The sequence below is a fragment of the Apium graveolens genome, chromosome 10 (genome assembly GCF_009905375.1).
Source record: "Apium graveolens cultivar Ventura chromosome 10, ASM990537v1, whole genome shotgun sequence".
In the NCBI taxonomy this organism is placed as follows: domain Eukaryota; kingdom Viridiplantae; phylum Streptophyta; class Magnoliopsida; order Apiales; family Apiaceae; genus Apium; species Apium graveolens.
In genome coordinates this window covers 200,307,668-200,325,025 of record NC_133656.1, presented here as the reverse complement: position 1 = coordinate 200,325,025, position 17,358 = coordinate 200,307,668, and the positions used below count along the sequence as shown (strand labels likewise).

General features: G+C 34.5%; 2 protein-coding genes across 6 annotated transcripts; one reads left to right on the top strand and one right to left on the bottom strand.

Annotated features, from left to right (window-relative positions):
* The first annotated feature begins 11,357 nt into the window (after positions 1-11,357).
* LOC141689140 (galactinol synthase 1-like) lies at positions 11,358-13,243 on the top strand. Its single transcript, XM_074493324.1, has 4 exons — positions 11,358-11,803; positions 12,147-12,470; positions 12,634-12,768; positions 12,862-13,243. The coding sequence occupies exons 1-4, from the start codon at positions 11,477-11,479 to the stop codon at positions 13,093-13,095; spliced, it is 1,020 nt and encodes a 339-aa protein (XP_074349425.1). The 5' UTR covers positions 11,358-11,476; the 3' UTR covers positions 13,096-13,243.
* Positions 13,244-13,787: 544 nt separating this feature from the next.
* On the bottom strand, positions 13,788-16,920 carry LOC141692561 (ADP-ribosylation factor). Of its 5 annotated transcripts, none has more exons than XM_074497437.1 (7): positions 16,765-16,920; positions 15,471-15,629; positions 15,109-15,179; positions 14,477-14,596; positions 14,267-14,385; positions 14,101-14,182; positions 13,788-13,999 (listed from the first exon to the last, which is right to left on the bottom strand). In XM_074497437.1, exons 2-7 carry the CDS (start codon positions 15,616-15,618, stop codon positions 13,994-13,996), a joined length of 546 nt encoding a protein of 181 aa, XP_074353538.1. In that variant the 5' UTR covers positions 15,619-15,629; positions 16,765-16,920; the 3' UTR covers positions 13,788-13,993. The 5 variants fall into 5 exon arrangements, with proteins under 5 accessions (XP_074353538.1, XP_074353540.1, XP_074353541.1 ...); XM_074497439.1 differs by having other exon boundaries at positions 15,471-15,626; positions 16,765-16,904; XM_074497440.1 differs by lacking the exon at positions 16,765-16,920 and adding an exon at positions 16,588-16,755 and having other exon boundaries at positions 15,471-15,665.
* Positions 16,921-17,358: the final 438 nt, after the last annotated feature.

The following is a 17,358-nucleotide window of genomic DNA, read 5'->3' as shown; positions in this document are numbered from 1 at the left end:
AATCAGAGATTGTACATAATTAATAAACGTTGGCTTTTTGATGGGTTATCATACTAAACAAATCATTTACCATAATTATAAGCTACTAAAAGAAAGTTCCTGTCTTGGGCCTTTGACATTGAAGTTCTGGCCAACAAGCATTTGATCACTGATTAGAATGAAGCTAAAAGAACCGATCTCGCAATTCTGAGGCCCAACAGTATAATGTGAGTGGCGAGTCACTGCTGTATTTTCCGTACTCAACCCGCACCTAAACATATTTACAATCATACTCCCCATTTACATCCTACAAAATATCACAAAGCTGAATGAATGTATTACAAATCACCCTTCCCGAGTCCCCTTGTCCCAACCTGTATGCACAACCCTGTATCAAACACACGTGGGCTTTGTACAAGCCAAGTCGTTGCAGCCTGTGTTGGCTATAGAATATTTGTATTGATGTGGAAGAGCAGCACTGTATTAATGATCTTGTGTGCGTAGTTATACACCTAGAATTCCTTTTCATGTCTTATTATTTGTTTCTTACATTTTCTTTTTCTTTTTTTATATCACTATTAAAATTTCACCAAAATTATCTACTTACAAGTAATCAAGTTCTACTTACAAAATTAAAATATTCTATATAAGGAAAAAAATTATAAATCTTTTGTTTTAATAATAAGACATACTTACAAAATAAATTATAATATTATATATTACAAGAAAGGTTATAAATATTACAAATATTAGAATTTTGTATAACATTTATTATATATTTGAAATAATATTCTCATCATCATTCTTTTCAATATATTTATAAAAGAATAAGAATTTTAAAATAAAACTTCCCATTACTATATATACCTCATAAATAAATTTCTGTAATATTGTAATGAAAATTATTTACAAAAAATTAATTTGTAAAAAGTAAAAATAAAAAAAATTGTATGTAGTTTTATCCTCGTATTTTAGAAATGAAGGAGAATAAAAATAATGAATAAGATGTTTTAAGTTGAAAAGTTATGGAACACGTTTTTATATTTGATCCAAATTGGGTATTTTTAATTATGAACACAAGTATGTTTTGATATTTTTTATTGAGACTTATTGTTGATTTCTTTTGAGATATATTATTTTACTATTTAGTCAGTTATTCTTTATATTATTGTGTTTTGATTACTTTTTATCAATTGTGATTTTATAATGAAATTAATATTTTTAAGAACTTAATATAAAAAGTTAAACATCTAATCAATGTATTTAAAAGAAACTATATTAGTATTAAAATATAAAAATAAATACATACCACAAGAAAATATATAAAACATAAAAATATAATTTTTTTTATTAAATAATAAAAAAGTAAATGCATAGTAATAACGAGTACAATTAAATAATAAAATTTTTGTAAGTGCACAACAAAAAAAATGGTATAATTTTTAGGTAAACAAATGAAAATAAGTTGAGGTGTACAACTACGGTAGATAACTATAGTGGCCGACAAAGATCATTAATACAGTGCAGAAGTGGCGCTTCACATTATTATGTACAAAAATTTTGTAGACAATCTGTAAATGTAACATTATTCTTATTATTATAATAAGATTAGGTATTTTTTTATTGAGTAAGTTTTGTGATGACTATATATACATAGTCATATTGTGTTTGATATGTATGTTTAAGAGATTTAGTCGTATTAGGTATCGTGTGGGAGATGTTTGAGCATTGATTGACTCAAGTATCAGTTTGAGATACCATTGAGGTGTTATGTATTGATATATTATTGATAATTGTTTTGATTAATAATACAAGTTGGGACGTGGGTTTTCACGTCAAATATATTGTTGTATGTGTACTCTGTATTGGTAGAATTAAATATCGAATATGTGTGTGTTTCCTGTTAACAACCTGTAAAAGTGGATCCCTAGTTGGATATATTTATTAGGTTATTTAATTAACCTCTTCATTATAATCGCGAAATTAATAAGTAATTAGAGAACCGGGCTTACTATTTGGATTTAATCTGTTGAATTTTATTAAATCTAAACACCTTTTAAATGAATATAATTGTTATGAGACTATACATTTTAAGTAGTAGTAGAATTGGTCATACTCGAGTTAGCGTCGTGGTAAAAGTAAATAAAGAAGTGAAGTCAGCTTAGAAGTTTATTTTGAGTGCTTCTTAGTATTTAGCATATACGCGTGAATATGTTCATATATTAGTGTTATATTTGGTGTAGAGCTACGGTGACTGCTCAAGTTTATTTACCAAACGAGCAAGACCAAGGAGAGCTCATTCGGCCTAAGTTTCCTTATGTTAACAAAGACCAACTAAATGGCATGGGCATTAAAAATAATGGTGTTCATGCATGCCCATGGAATGTGAGAGGCAATAAAACCAAAAGGTATCAAGGCAGTGATGAAAGATAAGGTTGATACGAGGGCATTATCTGTCATCTACCAAGGAATTTCGGAGGACCTGTTGCTTGCTCTTGCAGAAAAAAAAGTTCAAGGAGGCGTGCGATGTAATCAAAATCATGAGTTTGGGCTCAGATAAAGTAAATAAGGCGATAGCACAGACGTTGAAGGGGGAGTTCGAAGATTTAATCATTAAAGATAATGATCAACTAGACGATTTTTACATGAAGTTGAATGGTCTGGTTGCAAATATAATAGCACCAGGGGAGAAAATGGAAGAAATGTATGTAATGAAGAAACTTCTCAGAACCGTTCCCTCAAAATTTCTTCAGATTGCACAAGCCATTGAACAATTTGGCAATTTAAAGGAGATGTTAGTGGAGGAAGTCATTGTCTCAGAACGATTAGCTGGGAAGACTGAAACATGACAATGACATCTTTTGCTGACTGAGGATGAGTAGAGAAGGAAGGAGAGCAACAAGGGACAAGTGTTATAGATTAGAGAAGAATGGTTAAAGCATACCAACAAAGAAGGTGTTGGGTTTCGGGGCATAAAACGCAGCGAAAAATAATAAATATTAACCGTAAAAATAGGAAAAAATTAAAACCCGTCACAGGATCCATACAAAAATTAATATTTAATTCGTTGATGAGATGTATACCTTACGAAATTTTATGATTATTATTGTCTAATGAAGGTCCTTACTTTAATCGATCTACATGTATCCCGCCGAGCGATCTACGCCGCATATGTATCCACACAAAAACTTCAGCGGAGGGGGCGTGTACTAGCACCGATTCAAGACATATTCTAACAAATCTCCACCTTGACTTGAATTCTCTCACAAAAAACAAATGTACCAGATGCATAATGTCAGATGTACCAAAAAAAACTCTTCTGCTTCATATTTTGCCTTAAAAGGGCAAACAACAATTCCAGACATTTGGCAAGTTCAAACAATATTGAAACTTGCTATGTGGAACTAGCTTGGTGAGCATAACAGTTGGGTTATCAGAAGTACCCACTTTTCTCACCTTGATATTTTACATCTATGTGCTTAGTTCACTCATGATGGACCTGATCCTTGACTAAACATATTACATTGACACTGTATACACTGTAGCCTGATCATGATATAGATCCAAATCACTGACCAAACCTTTTAACCAGATTCCTTCTTTTGCGGCTTCTATCAATACCATATACTCTGTTTCTGTAGTAGAAAAATTCACCGTAGGTTGTAGAGTACCTTTCCAACTGACAATTGAACTATTCAGAGTGAAAGCATAACCAGTCATAGATATTCTTCTGTCAAGATCTCCAGCATAGTCAAAGTCTGGAAATTCTGTCACCAAACACTTTGTATCACCTCAATAACGAAACCAACATCAGACGTACCTCTTAAGTACCGAAAAATCATCTTCACAACTTACCAATACTACTTGCCTGGATCACCTTTAAACCTCTGACAGATTGTGAAAGATCGAGTTTAGTGCAGAACATTGCATACATCAAATTTTCTACTCAGTATTTATGTATTATGTTTATTTGGAATTCATGTAATATCTTAATGTTTGAAACTGAAATTAAGCGATAAATTTTATAAAACATGTAATTTATGTCATAATATTATCGGATGAAAAAAGTATTAATTATCCTAACGTTTGTGTTGTGCTCAGATTCGGCTCCGGAGGGAGTTCCCTGGCTCTTGCCTAGGCCACCAAAAGATTAGGGACCACATTTTTTAGTCTAACTTTTTTTATATTTATGTATAATATTTGTTTGTGTCAATTTTATATTTTCTTTTTATTCAAAGGTTTGTTAACTCAATCTTAAACAAGAATAATTGCTATCAGACATTACAAATTCTCCTTTTTAAATTGAATACAACTAAATACTAATTTTAATTAATTTTTTAGGCCGGTCTATCTGTATACTAACAGAGAAGTCTAACTACAATCATACTTTTAAATTATTATATGTCTATAAACTACATGCATAATAATTGAATAACTTAGTTAAACCATGTGAAGTATGTAATTAGATCATGTGTCACAGAAATGAGAATAATTAAAATTTCTTTATTTCAACTTGCTATTATAATTTTATACCTTTCGGAATTAGTCTGTTATGCGATTATTATGTTTTTTTTTGTTTTTAAAACTTTTAAAAACTAAATATGTATAGTTCCAATAAAAACTTTCAAAATACGAGTAAAATAGGGCCTCCAATGTTGGGTTTTGTGAAGTCTATTAATTAAACCCATGAAAATAGACTATTCAGATTCAGATTAGTTTATGGATTAGTCTACATTTCAGATTTGGACTGTAATTTTGATTTAGGCCTAGTTTCTTCTCTTATAAATACTCATGTAATTGTAAAATCATAACACAAAAAATTGTGAGAGATCAATACAAAATTAGTGCGGTTTGTGGAGTAGGAATTTCCGAACTACGTAAATCTTTGTCTTGTGTGATTGTCGTTTATTTTCTTGTTCTTGTTTATTCGCTTTGAATTTTGCTTTCTTTGCTGGAGACTCAACAACTGGTATCAAGAGCCTAGGTTTTCGGGCGAGTGAGAGCGATGGAAGAAGACGGGAAGGTAAAGATCGACAAATTTGATGGCAAAGATTATGGGTATTGGAAAATGCAAATTGATGAATATTTGTATCAGAAAAAACTACACGAACCGCTGGAAGAGAAGAAACCAACTTCAATGAAGGAGGAAGACTGGAAGCTTTTGGACAGGCAGGCTCTGGGGGTTATCAGGTTGACTTTGGCGAAGAACTTTGCTTACAATATCATCAAGGAAACGACAACTTATGATTTGATCAAGGCTTTGTCAAACATGTATGAGAAGTCGTCTGCTGCAAATAAGGTGTATTTGATTCGCTTGTTAGTTGCCACTAGATTGAATGAAGGTGATTGTGTTGCTGATCATGTGAACGAATTTAATTCTATCCTAGCAAGATTGGCATCGTTGGATATTAAATTTGATGATGAAGTACAAGCCTTGTTGTTGACATCCTCATTACCAGACAGTTGGTCGGGATTTGTCACTACTATAAGTAATTCATCTGGAAGTGGTAAGATGACTTTTGATGGAGTTCGAGATTCGATTCTGGGAGAAGATATTCATAGGAGAAACTCAGGAGAGTCGTCAGGTTCCTTGTTGAGTGTTGAGAGTAGATGCAGAAAGTTCGAAAAGGGGCAGAATAAGGGGCGTAGCAGATCGAAGTCACAGAAGATAGGACAATCCAAAGATCGTAAAGATATTGTTTGTTGGAATTTTCAGAAGAAGGGTTACTTTAAGAATCAGTGCACGGCTCTCGCGGTTCCAAAAGGAAAGAGTAAAGAGGATAATTCAGCTAACATAGTTGAATAAGTGGAGGATGACGATGCTTTGATTTGTTGTGTTGAATGTTCGGTTGAATCATGGGTTATGGATTCTGGTGCATCATTCCATGCTACCCCTTGCAAGGATTTAATGTTAAATTTCAGAGTTGGAAATTTTGGTAAAGTTCGTCTTGTTGATGATGAGACTTTGGATATTGCGGGCATGGGAGATATTAATCTCAGAACCTCTTTGGGAACTAGTTGGACGTTGAAAGATGTAAGGTACATTCTTGGACTGAAGGAAGGGTATCGAGTTACTTTCGGAGACGGACAGTGGAAGGTTATCTAGGGGAATCTAGTTATTGCTCCCGTAGAGAAAAATGGGACTTTATACATTGTTGAACAATCTAGCTATGAAGCAAATGCAGTTGCTGATGAGATTGAGTCTTCAACTTTATGGCACCAAAGGCTTGGTCATATGAGTGAAAAAGGTATGAAGCTGTTAACTTCAAAGGGGAAGATTCCAGAGTTGAAGAATATGGAAGTTGGATTCTGTGAGCCATGTGTTCTTGGAAAGTAGAAACGTGTTACTTTTGTAAAATCGGGGAGGACCCCCAAGGCTAAGAAGTTAGAGTTAGTTCATACAGATGTATATGGTCCAACAACAGTTGCGTCGTTGGGTGGATCTCGCTACTATGTCACTTTCATTAATGATTCTACTAGAAAGGTATGGATTTATTTTTTGAAGAATAAATAAGATGTGTTTTCTACTTTCAAGAAGTAGAAGACTATAGTAGAAAATCAGACTAGTTTAAAGGTGAAGTGTTTGATGTCAGATAATGGAGGCGAATACAGTAGTGATGAGTTTAAAAGCTATTGCGCAGAATTTGGGATTAGAATGATTAAAACTATTCCAGAGACCCCACAACAGAATGGTGTTGCAGAGCGCATGAAAGAACCTTGAATGAGAGGGCCAGAAGTATGAGATTACATGCAGGGTTGCCAAAGATATTTTGGGCCGATGCAGTTAGCACAGCAACATATCTCATAAATAGAGGACCTTTAAGTCCTTTGGGGTTCAAGATTCCTGAAGAAGAGTGGCAGGAAAAAGAGGTAAATCTTTCACACTTGCGAGTTTTTGGTTGTATTTTTTATGTGCGTGTTAAAGATTCCGACAGGGAGAAGCTTGATCCGAAATCAAAGAAGTGTATCTTCATTGGTTATGGCTCAGATGATATGGGTTACCGTTTTTGGGATGAACTGACTAAGAAGGTCGTTAGAAGTAGATATGTTACTTTTAATGAGAATGCAGTGTATATGGATAAGCTTGTAGTCGATTCTGAGTTTACAAAGGAACAACCTGAGAAATAGGAACAATGCTTGAAGATATTACAGAAACAGATCTTGGAGGAAGTAGTGGGAGTTCAGAGAATATTGATGACAGGGTTCCAGTAACTCCACAAACTGAGGTAAGAAAATCTAGCAGAAGTGTGAGGCCACCACAAAGATATTCTCCTTCAGCATATTATATGTTATTGACCGAGGACGGGGAGCCTCGGTATTATTCAGGGGCAGTACAAGTGGATGATTCAGTTTAGTGGAAATCAGCCATGGATGAGGAGATGAGTTTTCTTGAGAAGAATGAGACTTGGTCTTTAACAGAGTTACCAGCAGGAAAGAAGGCATTATAGAATAAATGGGTGTTCAGGATCAAAGAATAACATGATGGCAGCAAGAGATACAAGGCAAGGTTAGTAGTCAAGGGTTATCAACAGAAAAAGGGTATTGACTATACCGATATATTTTCTCCCATTGTTAAGATGACTACAGTTAGAATTGTGTTAAGTATTATGGTTGCAGAGGAGTTTGCATCTAGAGCAACTAGATGTTAAGACCACGTTCTTACACGGTGATCTTGAGAAAGACATCTACATGGTTCAGCCAGAGGGATTTCAGGTAGCTGGGAAAGAAAACCTTATTTGCAAGCTTATAAAAAGCTTGTATGGTTTAAAGCAAGCACCAAGACAATGGTACTTGAAGTTTGACAGCTTTATGATGAAGAATGGGTACACGAGGAGTGATATGGATCATTGTTGTTACTTTAAACAGTTTGATTCATCTTATATCATATTATTGTTGTATGTTGATGACATGTTGATAGCAGGATCAAACATGAGGGAAATTAACAGGTTAAAGAGACAGATGCTTGAGGAGTTTGAGATGAAGGATATGGGTGCAACAAAACAAATACTTGGTATGAGCATCATAAGGGATAGAGCTGAAGGTATTCTAAAATTATCTCAAGAGAAGTATGTTGAGAAATTGTTACAAAAATTCAGTGTTCAGGATGTGAAGACCAGAAGTACACCGTTGGCAAGTCACTTTAATCTCATAAAGAAGCAATCACCTAAAACGGATGAAGACAAGAAAGATATGTCTAAAGTTCCTTATGCATCTACAATTGGTAGTTGAATCTGCTGTGTACAAGGCCAGACATTGCTCATGCAGTGGGAGTTGTTAGCAGATTTATGTCTAATTCAGGAAGAGAGCATTGGGAAGCAGTCAAGTGGTTGTTACGCTACTTGAAAGGCACATCCAAGTTTGCACTATCTTTCGGTAAGAAAGATGTTATCTTGGAAGGGTTCTCTGATGCAGATTTGGGTGGATGTTTGCATACAAGAAAAAGTACAACGGGTTATATTTTCACTTTGGGTGGCACCGCAGTTAGTTGGATATCTCGACTTCAAAAGAGTGTTACTCTTTCAACCACAGAAGCAGAATATATGGCTATCTCTGAAGCTAGCAAGGAGATGATTTGATTGAAGAATTTTCTTGAGGAGTTGGGCAAGAAACAAGCGGATAGTGCTTTGTATAGCGACAGTCATAGTGCTATTCATCTTGCGAAGAATCCCGTGTTTCATGCTAGGACGAAGCATATTCAGCTGAGATATCACTTTACAAGAGAGTTGATAAGTAATGGTACTTTGTCCTTGAAGAAAATCCTTGGTTCAAAGAATCCTGCAGATATGTTGACTATGGTGGTTACGAATGAAAAGTTGAAGCTTTGCGTAGCTTCAACTGGCCTTCAAAATTGATTGATGAGAAGACGCTGCACTAGTTAGAGTTATTGATTGAAAAATTGATTTTACTAGACTTACAAGAGTGAAGTGAAGATCCAAGTGGGAGATTGTTGGGTTTTGTGGAGTCTATTAATTAAACCCATGAAAATAGACTATTCAGATTCAGATTAGTTTATGGATTAGTCTACTTTTCATATTTGGACTGTAATTTTGATTTAGGCCTAGTTTCTTCTCTTATAAATACTCATATAATTGTAAAATTATATCACAACAAATCACCCGATCGGATCTGTCAAGAACGAGCTGACAAGTACAGTTGAAGCGGCTGTGAGAGATCAATACAAAATTAGTGCGGTTTGTGGAGTAATAATTTCCGAATCACGTAAATCTTTGTCTTGTGTGATTGTCGTTTATTTTCTTATTCTTGTTTATTCGCTTTGGATTTTGCTTTCGTTGTTATATACTCAACATCCAAAACACCGGAGACGACCCTGGTTGTGCTGATGTAGGATTTGAATAATGATAGGTTCAAGAGTGCTGGACAGAGAGTAATCCTAAACGATGATAAGCCAAAACTAGCTATGATCCAATTTGGTGCACCGACTCTCGATGCAATGATCTCTCCCATGCAATGAGCTCTCCTTTACCACATATGGTATCATCGCACAATCCAATTCTATACAAGCCCTTTTTTTTGAAAATCTTCTTTAAAAGCCCTTTACTTGGTGCGAATTTTACCCCAACGAAAAAATTGGATGCACTCATTTTCTGTGATTTGCATGCAGTTTGTAATACTAAGGACCAATTAATCTCGGAGTGATAATTATAATTATATTTAGTTGCCTTGTGCCTGTAAGATAGAATCAAAAGATGTACCTAAATCTTCTTCTTTTTTAAGTAATTTTGCTGGCATGTAAACTGGTCTACTGACCAAACAGTCGTATATTGAAGTGTGGTTTTGATGTGTCTATGAAAACAATGATGTACATTTTTACTTTCAATTTTTTTATAATTCAGGTGTCTGATTCAGTATACACACCTCTAAAAATCCCTATTTAAATTTGTGCACTCACCTAGAATTTATCTTGGGACTTTGGAATAGTAAATCTCTAAAATTTTGGTCTCAACCAATTAAACTACTTACAGCGGCTCTTTTAACCTGTTCATCATATTTGTTTTGCATTTTGTAGGGTATAAGCTCTTTTGGACTTACTTTTCTTCAGTTTTACATAGGAGGGTACACTCACATAGAGTCGCATGAGTTCTGTACATGCCAAGAAGTTTTAGCATTTTCAAATTGACTTAATATATTAAGTAAGCGTTGTTTTTCATGAAAAGATGAATTAAACAATATATACTAAATCTCTTTTCATATTTCAGTTTTAAACAATATTCCTTTCTGTACTGAAAAATAATGAGTTTAAATTATTGCACTTAATTTGAATGTGTTTGATTTTATATTCCCACATCACGGTGTGACCTACTACTGCTTGTGTGCATGTAAATACTACTACATCCTGAAACACTAGGCATACGACGCTGAAAACTGCTGCTGCTTTTTCTTCCCAAATAAGCTACTACTGTTATCTTTTTCTATATGCTGCTTTTCTTCCACGTGACCTACTGACCTCAAAGGTCTGAGTTTCATTGCTTTCTCCATAACATCGTTACATTCACCAAGTGATTCCGCTTCGGGCTCAGCTGAACCAGAAACCTCATAAAGAGGTCTGAATTCGGATATATATTTTCAAAGGAGCTGAGTCACTTATTTTTTAAATGAATTCAACTTGTTAATTTATTGACGAATCAGGTTTGACTTACTTGCGAGTTAACCAAGCCAAGCAAGATATACTAGAGCTTATCAATTAAAAACCCCATCAATTTAAAAATTAAAAAAAAATTCTTACATTTCAATTTATGATCATTAGAATAATATCGAATAAATTAATGTAATTATCAATGAGTTTGAATCGGAATTTTAAGTTTTAAGTCGAGTTTAGTAGGGTTCTCCAGATACACTCGGCTCACCAGAAAGAGTTTGAACTTGTATCCAAATATGGCTCACATGTACAATTCTAGGCAAGGCGAGCCGAGTCTAACCGACGAGTTCCCAAATTTCAGCTCCAGGTTTCACATTAACTCCCTCGCTCTTCCAAGTTTAAATAAGCTGTTTAACACTACTATTTTCCCCAACTATCTCAAACGATATAGTTTGAAGCAGTTTAAATCATAAGAACAAATAAACATGTCCGCGGAATCAAATCAATGAAGTGAGCAAAACTTTGGCAACTATCTTCAAGAAAGTTGTATGATTATGACAGAAGTAAAAATCAAGATTATCCGCTATACACCCTTGATGAGCCTAGAAACTGTTAGTGCTTTCCAGTCTCTTCCCCAACAAATCAATATGTGTACAGGTATTAACTACTTGCTTATCTACTTCCATAACTATCGAAACTTCCTCAATTTTCCACCTTTATGTAAAATCATGACACGTGTACTCATAAACTAGCAACAAACACTAATATTAACCTCGTCTACATAAACCCTTTTTATCCTCCACCACGACATAAAAATTTAAGAACAAGAAAACTCTGAGCCTCTAGCCAAAAAAAAAAATCGTTAAACTAATTCCACATATTTTTGTTAATATCTTCTAAATGGCTCCGGAACTTGCGAGAACAAATGGTTCGGTCGTGATGCATAAGCCCTCGATTCGACATGATAGGGCTTATGTCACGTTTTTAGCTGGAAATGGTGACTATGTGAAAGGTGTTGTAGGGTTAGCCAAGGGTTTACGTAAGGTAAAGACGATGTATCCGCTTGTGGTTGCGGTTTTGCCTGATGTTCCGCTGGAACATTGTCGTGTTCTAGCGGAACATGGTTGTATTGTTAGGGAAATTGAACCTGTTTATCCGCCGGATAATCAAACTCAGTTTGCCATGGCTTATTATGTGATCAACTACTCCAAGTTACGTATTTGGGAGGTTAGTTATCATTCGTCTTACATTTTTTCTTTTTAATGATTTTGATGATCTATTACGAAATTTATATAAAACACATTTTTTTACTAAAATTTGAATTTTCAACCTGGGGGCAAGCTCATTCATATATTTAGATGTGGCTCTTTTTTTACTAATTAGACTTATATATCTTATAAATATGTATTAGTTATACTAAATAATTTTGGGACGAGCGAAAATAGAACCCAAAATTTGATAGACCCGGCAAAAATTTGAGAGACAGGGGCAATGAACCTTGGCACTTTTTTTAGATATTTTTCATAACTGCATATTTAAATTCATATTAAATATTGTTTCATTGTTTCAGTTTGTGGAGCATAGCAAGATGATATATTTGGATGGAGATATTCAAGTTTATGATAACATTGACCATCTATTTGACTTGCCGGATGGCTACTTTTATGGCGTGATGGACTGCTTCTGTGAGAAAACATGGAGCCACACGCCTCAATACAAGATAGGGCACTGCCAGCAATGTCCCGATAAAGTGACGTGGCCTGTCGGAGAGTGGGGGGCACCACCTGAGCTTTATTTTAATGCTGGCATGTTTGTGTTTGAACCAAATTTTTCTACTTACAGACGTCTATTGCAAGCTCTTAAGATCACTCCACTTACACCTTTTGCTGAACAGGTAATAATATGTTTGAAAGCATCCTAAAACAAGTTGGCAGGAGGCAAACGACTGTTCCACAATACCTTGTTGAATATCTACCGCTGAATAGCCATACAGCTAGAGTAAAGTTCGTTGATTTTCTAGACCAAGTTTTAATTTTTCATTTTCGTATTGTTGGCAGGATTTTTTAAATATGTTCTTTAGGGATTTGTACAGACCAATTCCGTTAGTTTACAATCTTGTTCTCGCAATGTTATGGCGGCATCCAGAAAACGTGGAACTTGATAAAGTGAAAGTTGTACACTACTGTGCAGCGGTATTCATCTTTTTTGCAATTATTAATATATATATTTTTGGGTTTAGTCTTTCTTATTAATCATTTTGAACTAAGTGGACGGGAAATGTACAGGGGTCTAAACCGTGGAGGTACACCGGAAAAGAAGAACATATGGATAGGGAAGATATCAAAATGCTGGTAAACAAATGGTGGGATATTTACAATGATGAATCATTAGATCACAAGAAGAAAACGCTGGTCCCGAGTGCAGACCGTGTGAACCTTTTGACAGTTGCTCTTTCGGGTTCTGCCCCCGCGCTCGCAGCACCAGCAGCGGAATCTCATAGTAACATAGTGTATATGTAACATGTATGCAGCTGAAAACAGGATAGCTTGTGTTGCATTAGCGTATATGTAATATGAATGTAGCTGAACAGGGTAGCTTGTGTGATCATTATAGTTTGAACATTATGTCGTGGAATAAAATAAATTTTACACCTCCAACCCGAAAGCTTGATACCAACAGCTTTTGCTGAGCTAGTATTCTCAATTCTGTTCGTTATATCCATATTATTTATCATATTTCTTATCATCATTGAATCGCAAAACCACATCTCAACTTAAAGGTAATAAGTTTACAAAATGCAGTATGACAACAGTTATAGGTCCATCCCACCCAATGCCAATTTTTAACAACCAACCAATAACAAAGGTTCGTTTCACCATTCATATACAAGGATTCTACTGGAAAGCCCTCCTACCAGAAAGGCAGCAACTACCAAAGAAAATTCTGGATAAATATTAAATGTTTAAAACTTTTATTCAAAAAAATAAAATTTTCAAAATAAGTTTTACAACTATACTAGATAAGAGCCTTAAAATGTGTGTCAAACATTTCATTTCAAATGTTAACAACTCCGAGGGTCGGAGGGAGTAACATATAACAATGGTTCGTTCCACCATTTCATATACAATGATTCTACTAGAATGCCCTCCTACCAAAGGCAAGGCAGCAACTACCAAAGGCAACCCCATAAGAACGCCTGGCTCATAAATCATAGTCGCATAAAAATTTGTAACAGCCATATATAGGGAATGATAATAAAAAAATCATACAAAATGTAACAATCCTACAACAAACAAAAGAAACCATCACTCGGAAAAGGAAATACAAAATATTCTATCAAACTGTCAGGACAGATACTAAAACATAGGAATATGAAGAACTCTATCTTGGTGCAGAGAAGATCCAAACTTTAACAAGCTAAGCCTGCAATAGAAATTTAAAAAAAATCTAAGCACAACCACAGATATAACTTGTCATTTGCAAGCATAGCAGTTTCCAGGAAAGTTGGTAAACCAAAGTGTTACCTTGTTTGCGATGTTATTCGAGAGCCAGTCCAGACCCTCGTATAAACCTTCACCCGAAGTCGCGCATGTGCTCTGAATGTACCTGCAGCAATCATATAACTGATTTGTAAAAAAACAGAGGAAGGGGAAGACGGAGGCAGCTATGCAGAGCTTGTTATTATCTTACCAATGGCGCTGACGAAGAGAATGAAGTCCAAGTTTATCCGTGATCTCAGCAGCATTCATTGCATTCGGAAGATCTTGCTTATTGGCAAATACAAGTAGGACTGCATCCCTCAATTCATCCTGCACAACGCAATAACATGCAAAGTTACCAATATATAACATGGAAACATTAGAAACAACTACAGAGGTTTTTCAAGTTGATGCCTGTTACCTCATTAAGCATTCTGTGCAGCTCATCTCTGGCTTCAACTACACGATCTCGATCATTGCTATCAACCACGAAAATGAGGCCCTGAGTATTTTGAAAGTAATGTCTCCACAAAGGACGGATCTGCAGGCACAGTTATCAGGTGATCAACCAGTTTAATAAACAGCCAAGTACTCACATAAATTGTTGCGAGTACTGCCTTATATGACCTAAATAAACTTTATACAGAATGTATTGACTTTTATGAGCTAGCATCTAATACAAAAATGTAAAAGCCTAGATGGATCAATAAGATCCAACTTTTAATTCCTATGCACATTTACTAAGGTTTAATCAATTAAATACAGGTACAGTTTTCTGACGGCGGATTAGCAGGTGAGTGAACAAACAAGTAGTTTCTTTGCAAGTGGCATATTGTGTTTCCGAACAAGTCCACATGCTTGTCTCTGTTGACATGGGCTCATCAGCAGGTGAGGTGTTTATAGCATAAAAGTTCAAATTTTTTTATAGTCAATACTATTTTTATGCACACAAAAAGAAGGGAAAATTAGAAATATGAACTTCAACTACGATAAGCTAATAACAAGAGAAGTCGCCAAATAAACATTGTTTTAGCAATAATTTGAAAAACATACCTTGTCCTGGCCTCCAACATCCCAGACAGTGAAACTGATGTTCTTATATTCCACAGTCTCCACATTAAATCCTAAAAAACATCAGACCCGAAAATCAAGTCTCGGCAATATGAGACAAGTGACATGTTTCAGCAAGACACCAAAACAATAGTAGCTATTAATGTTTTAAAATAATGTTAGTATAATAACAAAGATGATGCTAATAAATATGAATATAAAATATAAGATACAGAATGTGCTTTAATCTATCGTTCATATATTGCAATGTGAAGGAACAAAGATGTATTGACACAGTCATTCAGAAATAAAATTAAATGTATCAAAACAAAAAAGAGAATGAAAGTGATCATGTAAAATCTTACCAATTGTAGGAATTGTAGTTACGATCTCTCCCAGCTTGAGCTTGTACAAAATGGTTGTTTTACCAGCTGCGTCGAGACCCACCATCAGTATGCGCATCTCTTTCTTGGCAAAAAGCCGACTGAAGAGTTTGGTAAATGACAACCCCATCTTCTACACTTCTGATCCCAAAAGTCCAAAAAACAAATTCAAATAATCTAATGAGGCAAATTAGAAAGAAAAAACAAATTAAATACAGCTGAAGTCTCATAACTGTTTCTTCCCTAATTTATATGTAAACACGGATGCAACTAAGAAAAACGAAATTCATTTCATAAAACAACATCAACGTCATTTCATAGTGAGATGTTAGTTCTGCGACATAAAAACATGTACAAAGATTGTAAAAAGTATTGCAAGTGGATGAAACAAAGTAAAAATTCCCTCATTAACTTAATCCATCAATTAGACATATACTTTCACTTCCATATGGTTTTTAACATTAAACTAATTAATACTATTTCAAGCTTTAAAAGCAACAAATAACAAATTACTAGCATAAATAAATAAAAATAGATAGTCATTTACATCATATTAGTTCGAAACTTCCCATTCTAATTTTCGAACTATATGATTTATATCATATTAATAACAATCCAAATTCTAGAATTACACGATTTTGCAAAAGCGGTTTCATCATATTAGTTACAATTCAAATTCTAGAACTATAGTACAACTTTAAGAATAAGTCCAATTATTACAAAGAAAAGAGTTCCGACATAATAATTATATGAATAATGGACTTAAAACACGAGATGCTGATCGATCAACGAATCAAACAGACATACCGAATATCAAGTGCAATTCAGCAATTATGCAACAAAATCAATCAAATACAAGCATTATACAGATCTAACAATAATGAATTGAATAACAAATACGATCTAAAAAACAACAATACATACAATATATACAACAGCTAACGTAATCACAATTTACCTAGATCGAATCAAACTGAATAGCAAAACAATCCGATCGCAATTTTAAAGAAAAAAACATAATAATATATTATATATGACCAGATCTGTATAAATGTGCATCGAGATTGAAATTAAAAGTATAGAAATGAAAGTATCGAACCTGAATTACACAGAGGTTTTGTGATTATATAATAATTTTTAAAGGGAGGATAATAGAAGTATTTAGATGCGAAGAGATCATAAATATAGGGGGGAGAGAGAGAGACAGAGAGAGATTGGGTGTGTGTCTGAGAGAGAGAGAGATTGTATGTATGATGTACAGGGAGAGTAAAAGTACCTGAAATGGAAGATTCAGAGAGAGAGAGATTTGTTGTGTATTTTCAATCTATTCTCTCACGAGTGCGTGTAGAAATAGAATAAATCGGTTGTGTAGATTTTAGATATCGATCGTTGCGGGTTATCACACGCGATGTAATTTGATTCACCCGTAAATGAAATCACCACTGTTTGACGCCTTGTGACCCGATTATTTCTTTTTTTAAAAAGGGAGGATTATATTAATTTAAAAGGTCTTTCGGCATAATTAGTTGAAAATCCAAAATGGATTTTACCAATCTTACACCTACGATCAATTATGAAATTAAATTAGTATATCTCGTTAGATAATAAGGTGTATTGTTCGCAGATTGTTAGACAAATCTAAAAAAAACCTTTTTAATTTTTAATTTGTCTAATAAATTTTTTTCGATAATTCTACCAAATAAGACAGCGATCCACTTTTGCTCTCAACCATTAATAAGCGGTCTGTTTCCACTTTAAATCTGGACTGAGTTTGAGACTTTATCCCACTTAAAGCCTCTCTGATACCAATGCCCTCTGCAATTTCGGGACTAATTTTGTATGCTTTGCAGCTTGACATTGCTTCAATAAG

What these genes read in the sequence shown, in the direction of transcription:
- LOC141689140 (XM_074493324.1), top strand. Translation starts at nt 11,477, where the DNA reads ATGGCTCCGGAACTTGCGAGAACAAATGGTTCGGTCGTGATGCATAAG. An exon ending in CCAAGTTACGTATTTGGGAG is followed by an intron (nt 11,804 to 12,146) that starts GTTAGTTATCAT and finishes TCATTGTTTCAG; the next exon opens with TTTGTGGAGCATAGCAAGAT. An exon ending in TTGTACACTACTGTGCAGCG is followed by an intron (nt 12,769 to 12,861) that starts GTATTCATCTTT and finishes GGAAATGTACAG; the next exon opens with GGGTCTAAACCGTGGAGGTA.
- LOC141692561 (XM_074497437.1), bottom strand. Translation starts at nt 15,618, where the DNA reads ATGGGGTTGTCATTTACCAAACTCTTCAGTCGGCTTTTTGCCAAGAAA. An exon ending in ATGTTGGAGGCCAGGACAAG is followed by an intron (nt 14,597 to 15,108) that starts GTATGTTTTTCA and finishes CTGTGCCTGCAG; the next exon opens with ATCCGTCCTTTGTGGAGACA. An exon ending in TGCACAGAATGCTTAATGAG is followed by an intron (nt 14,386 to 14,476) that starts GTAACAGGCATC and finishes TGCGTTGTGCAG; the next exon opens with GATGAATTGAGGGATGCAGT.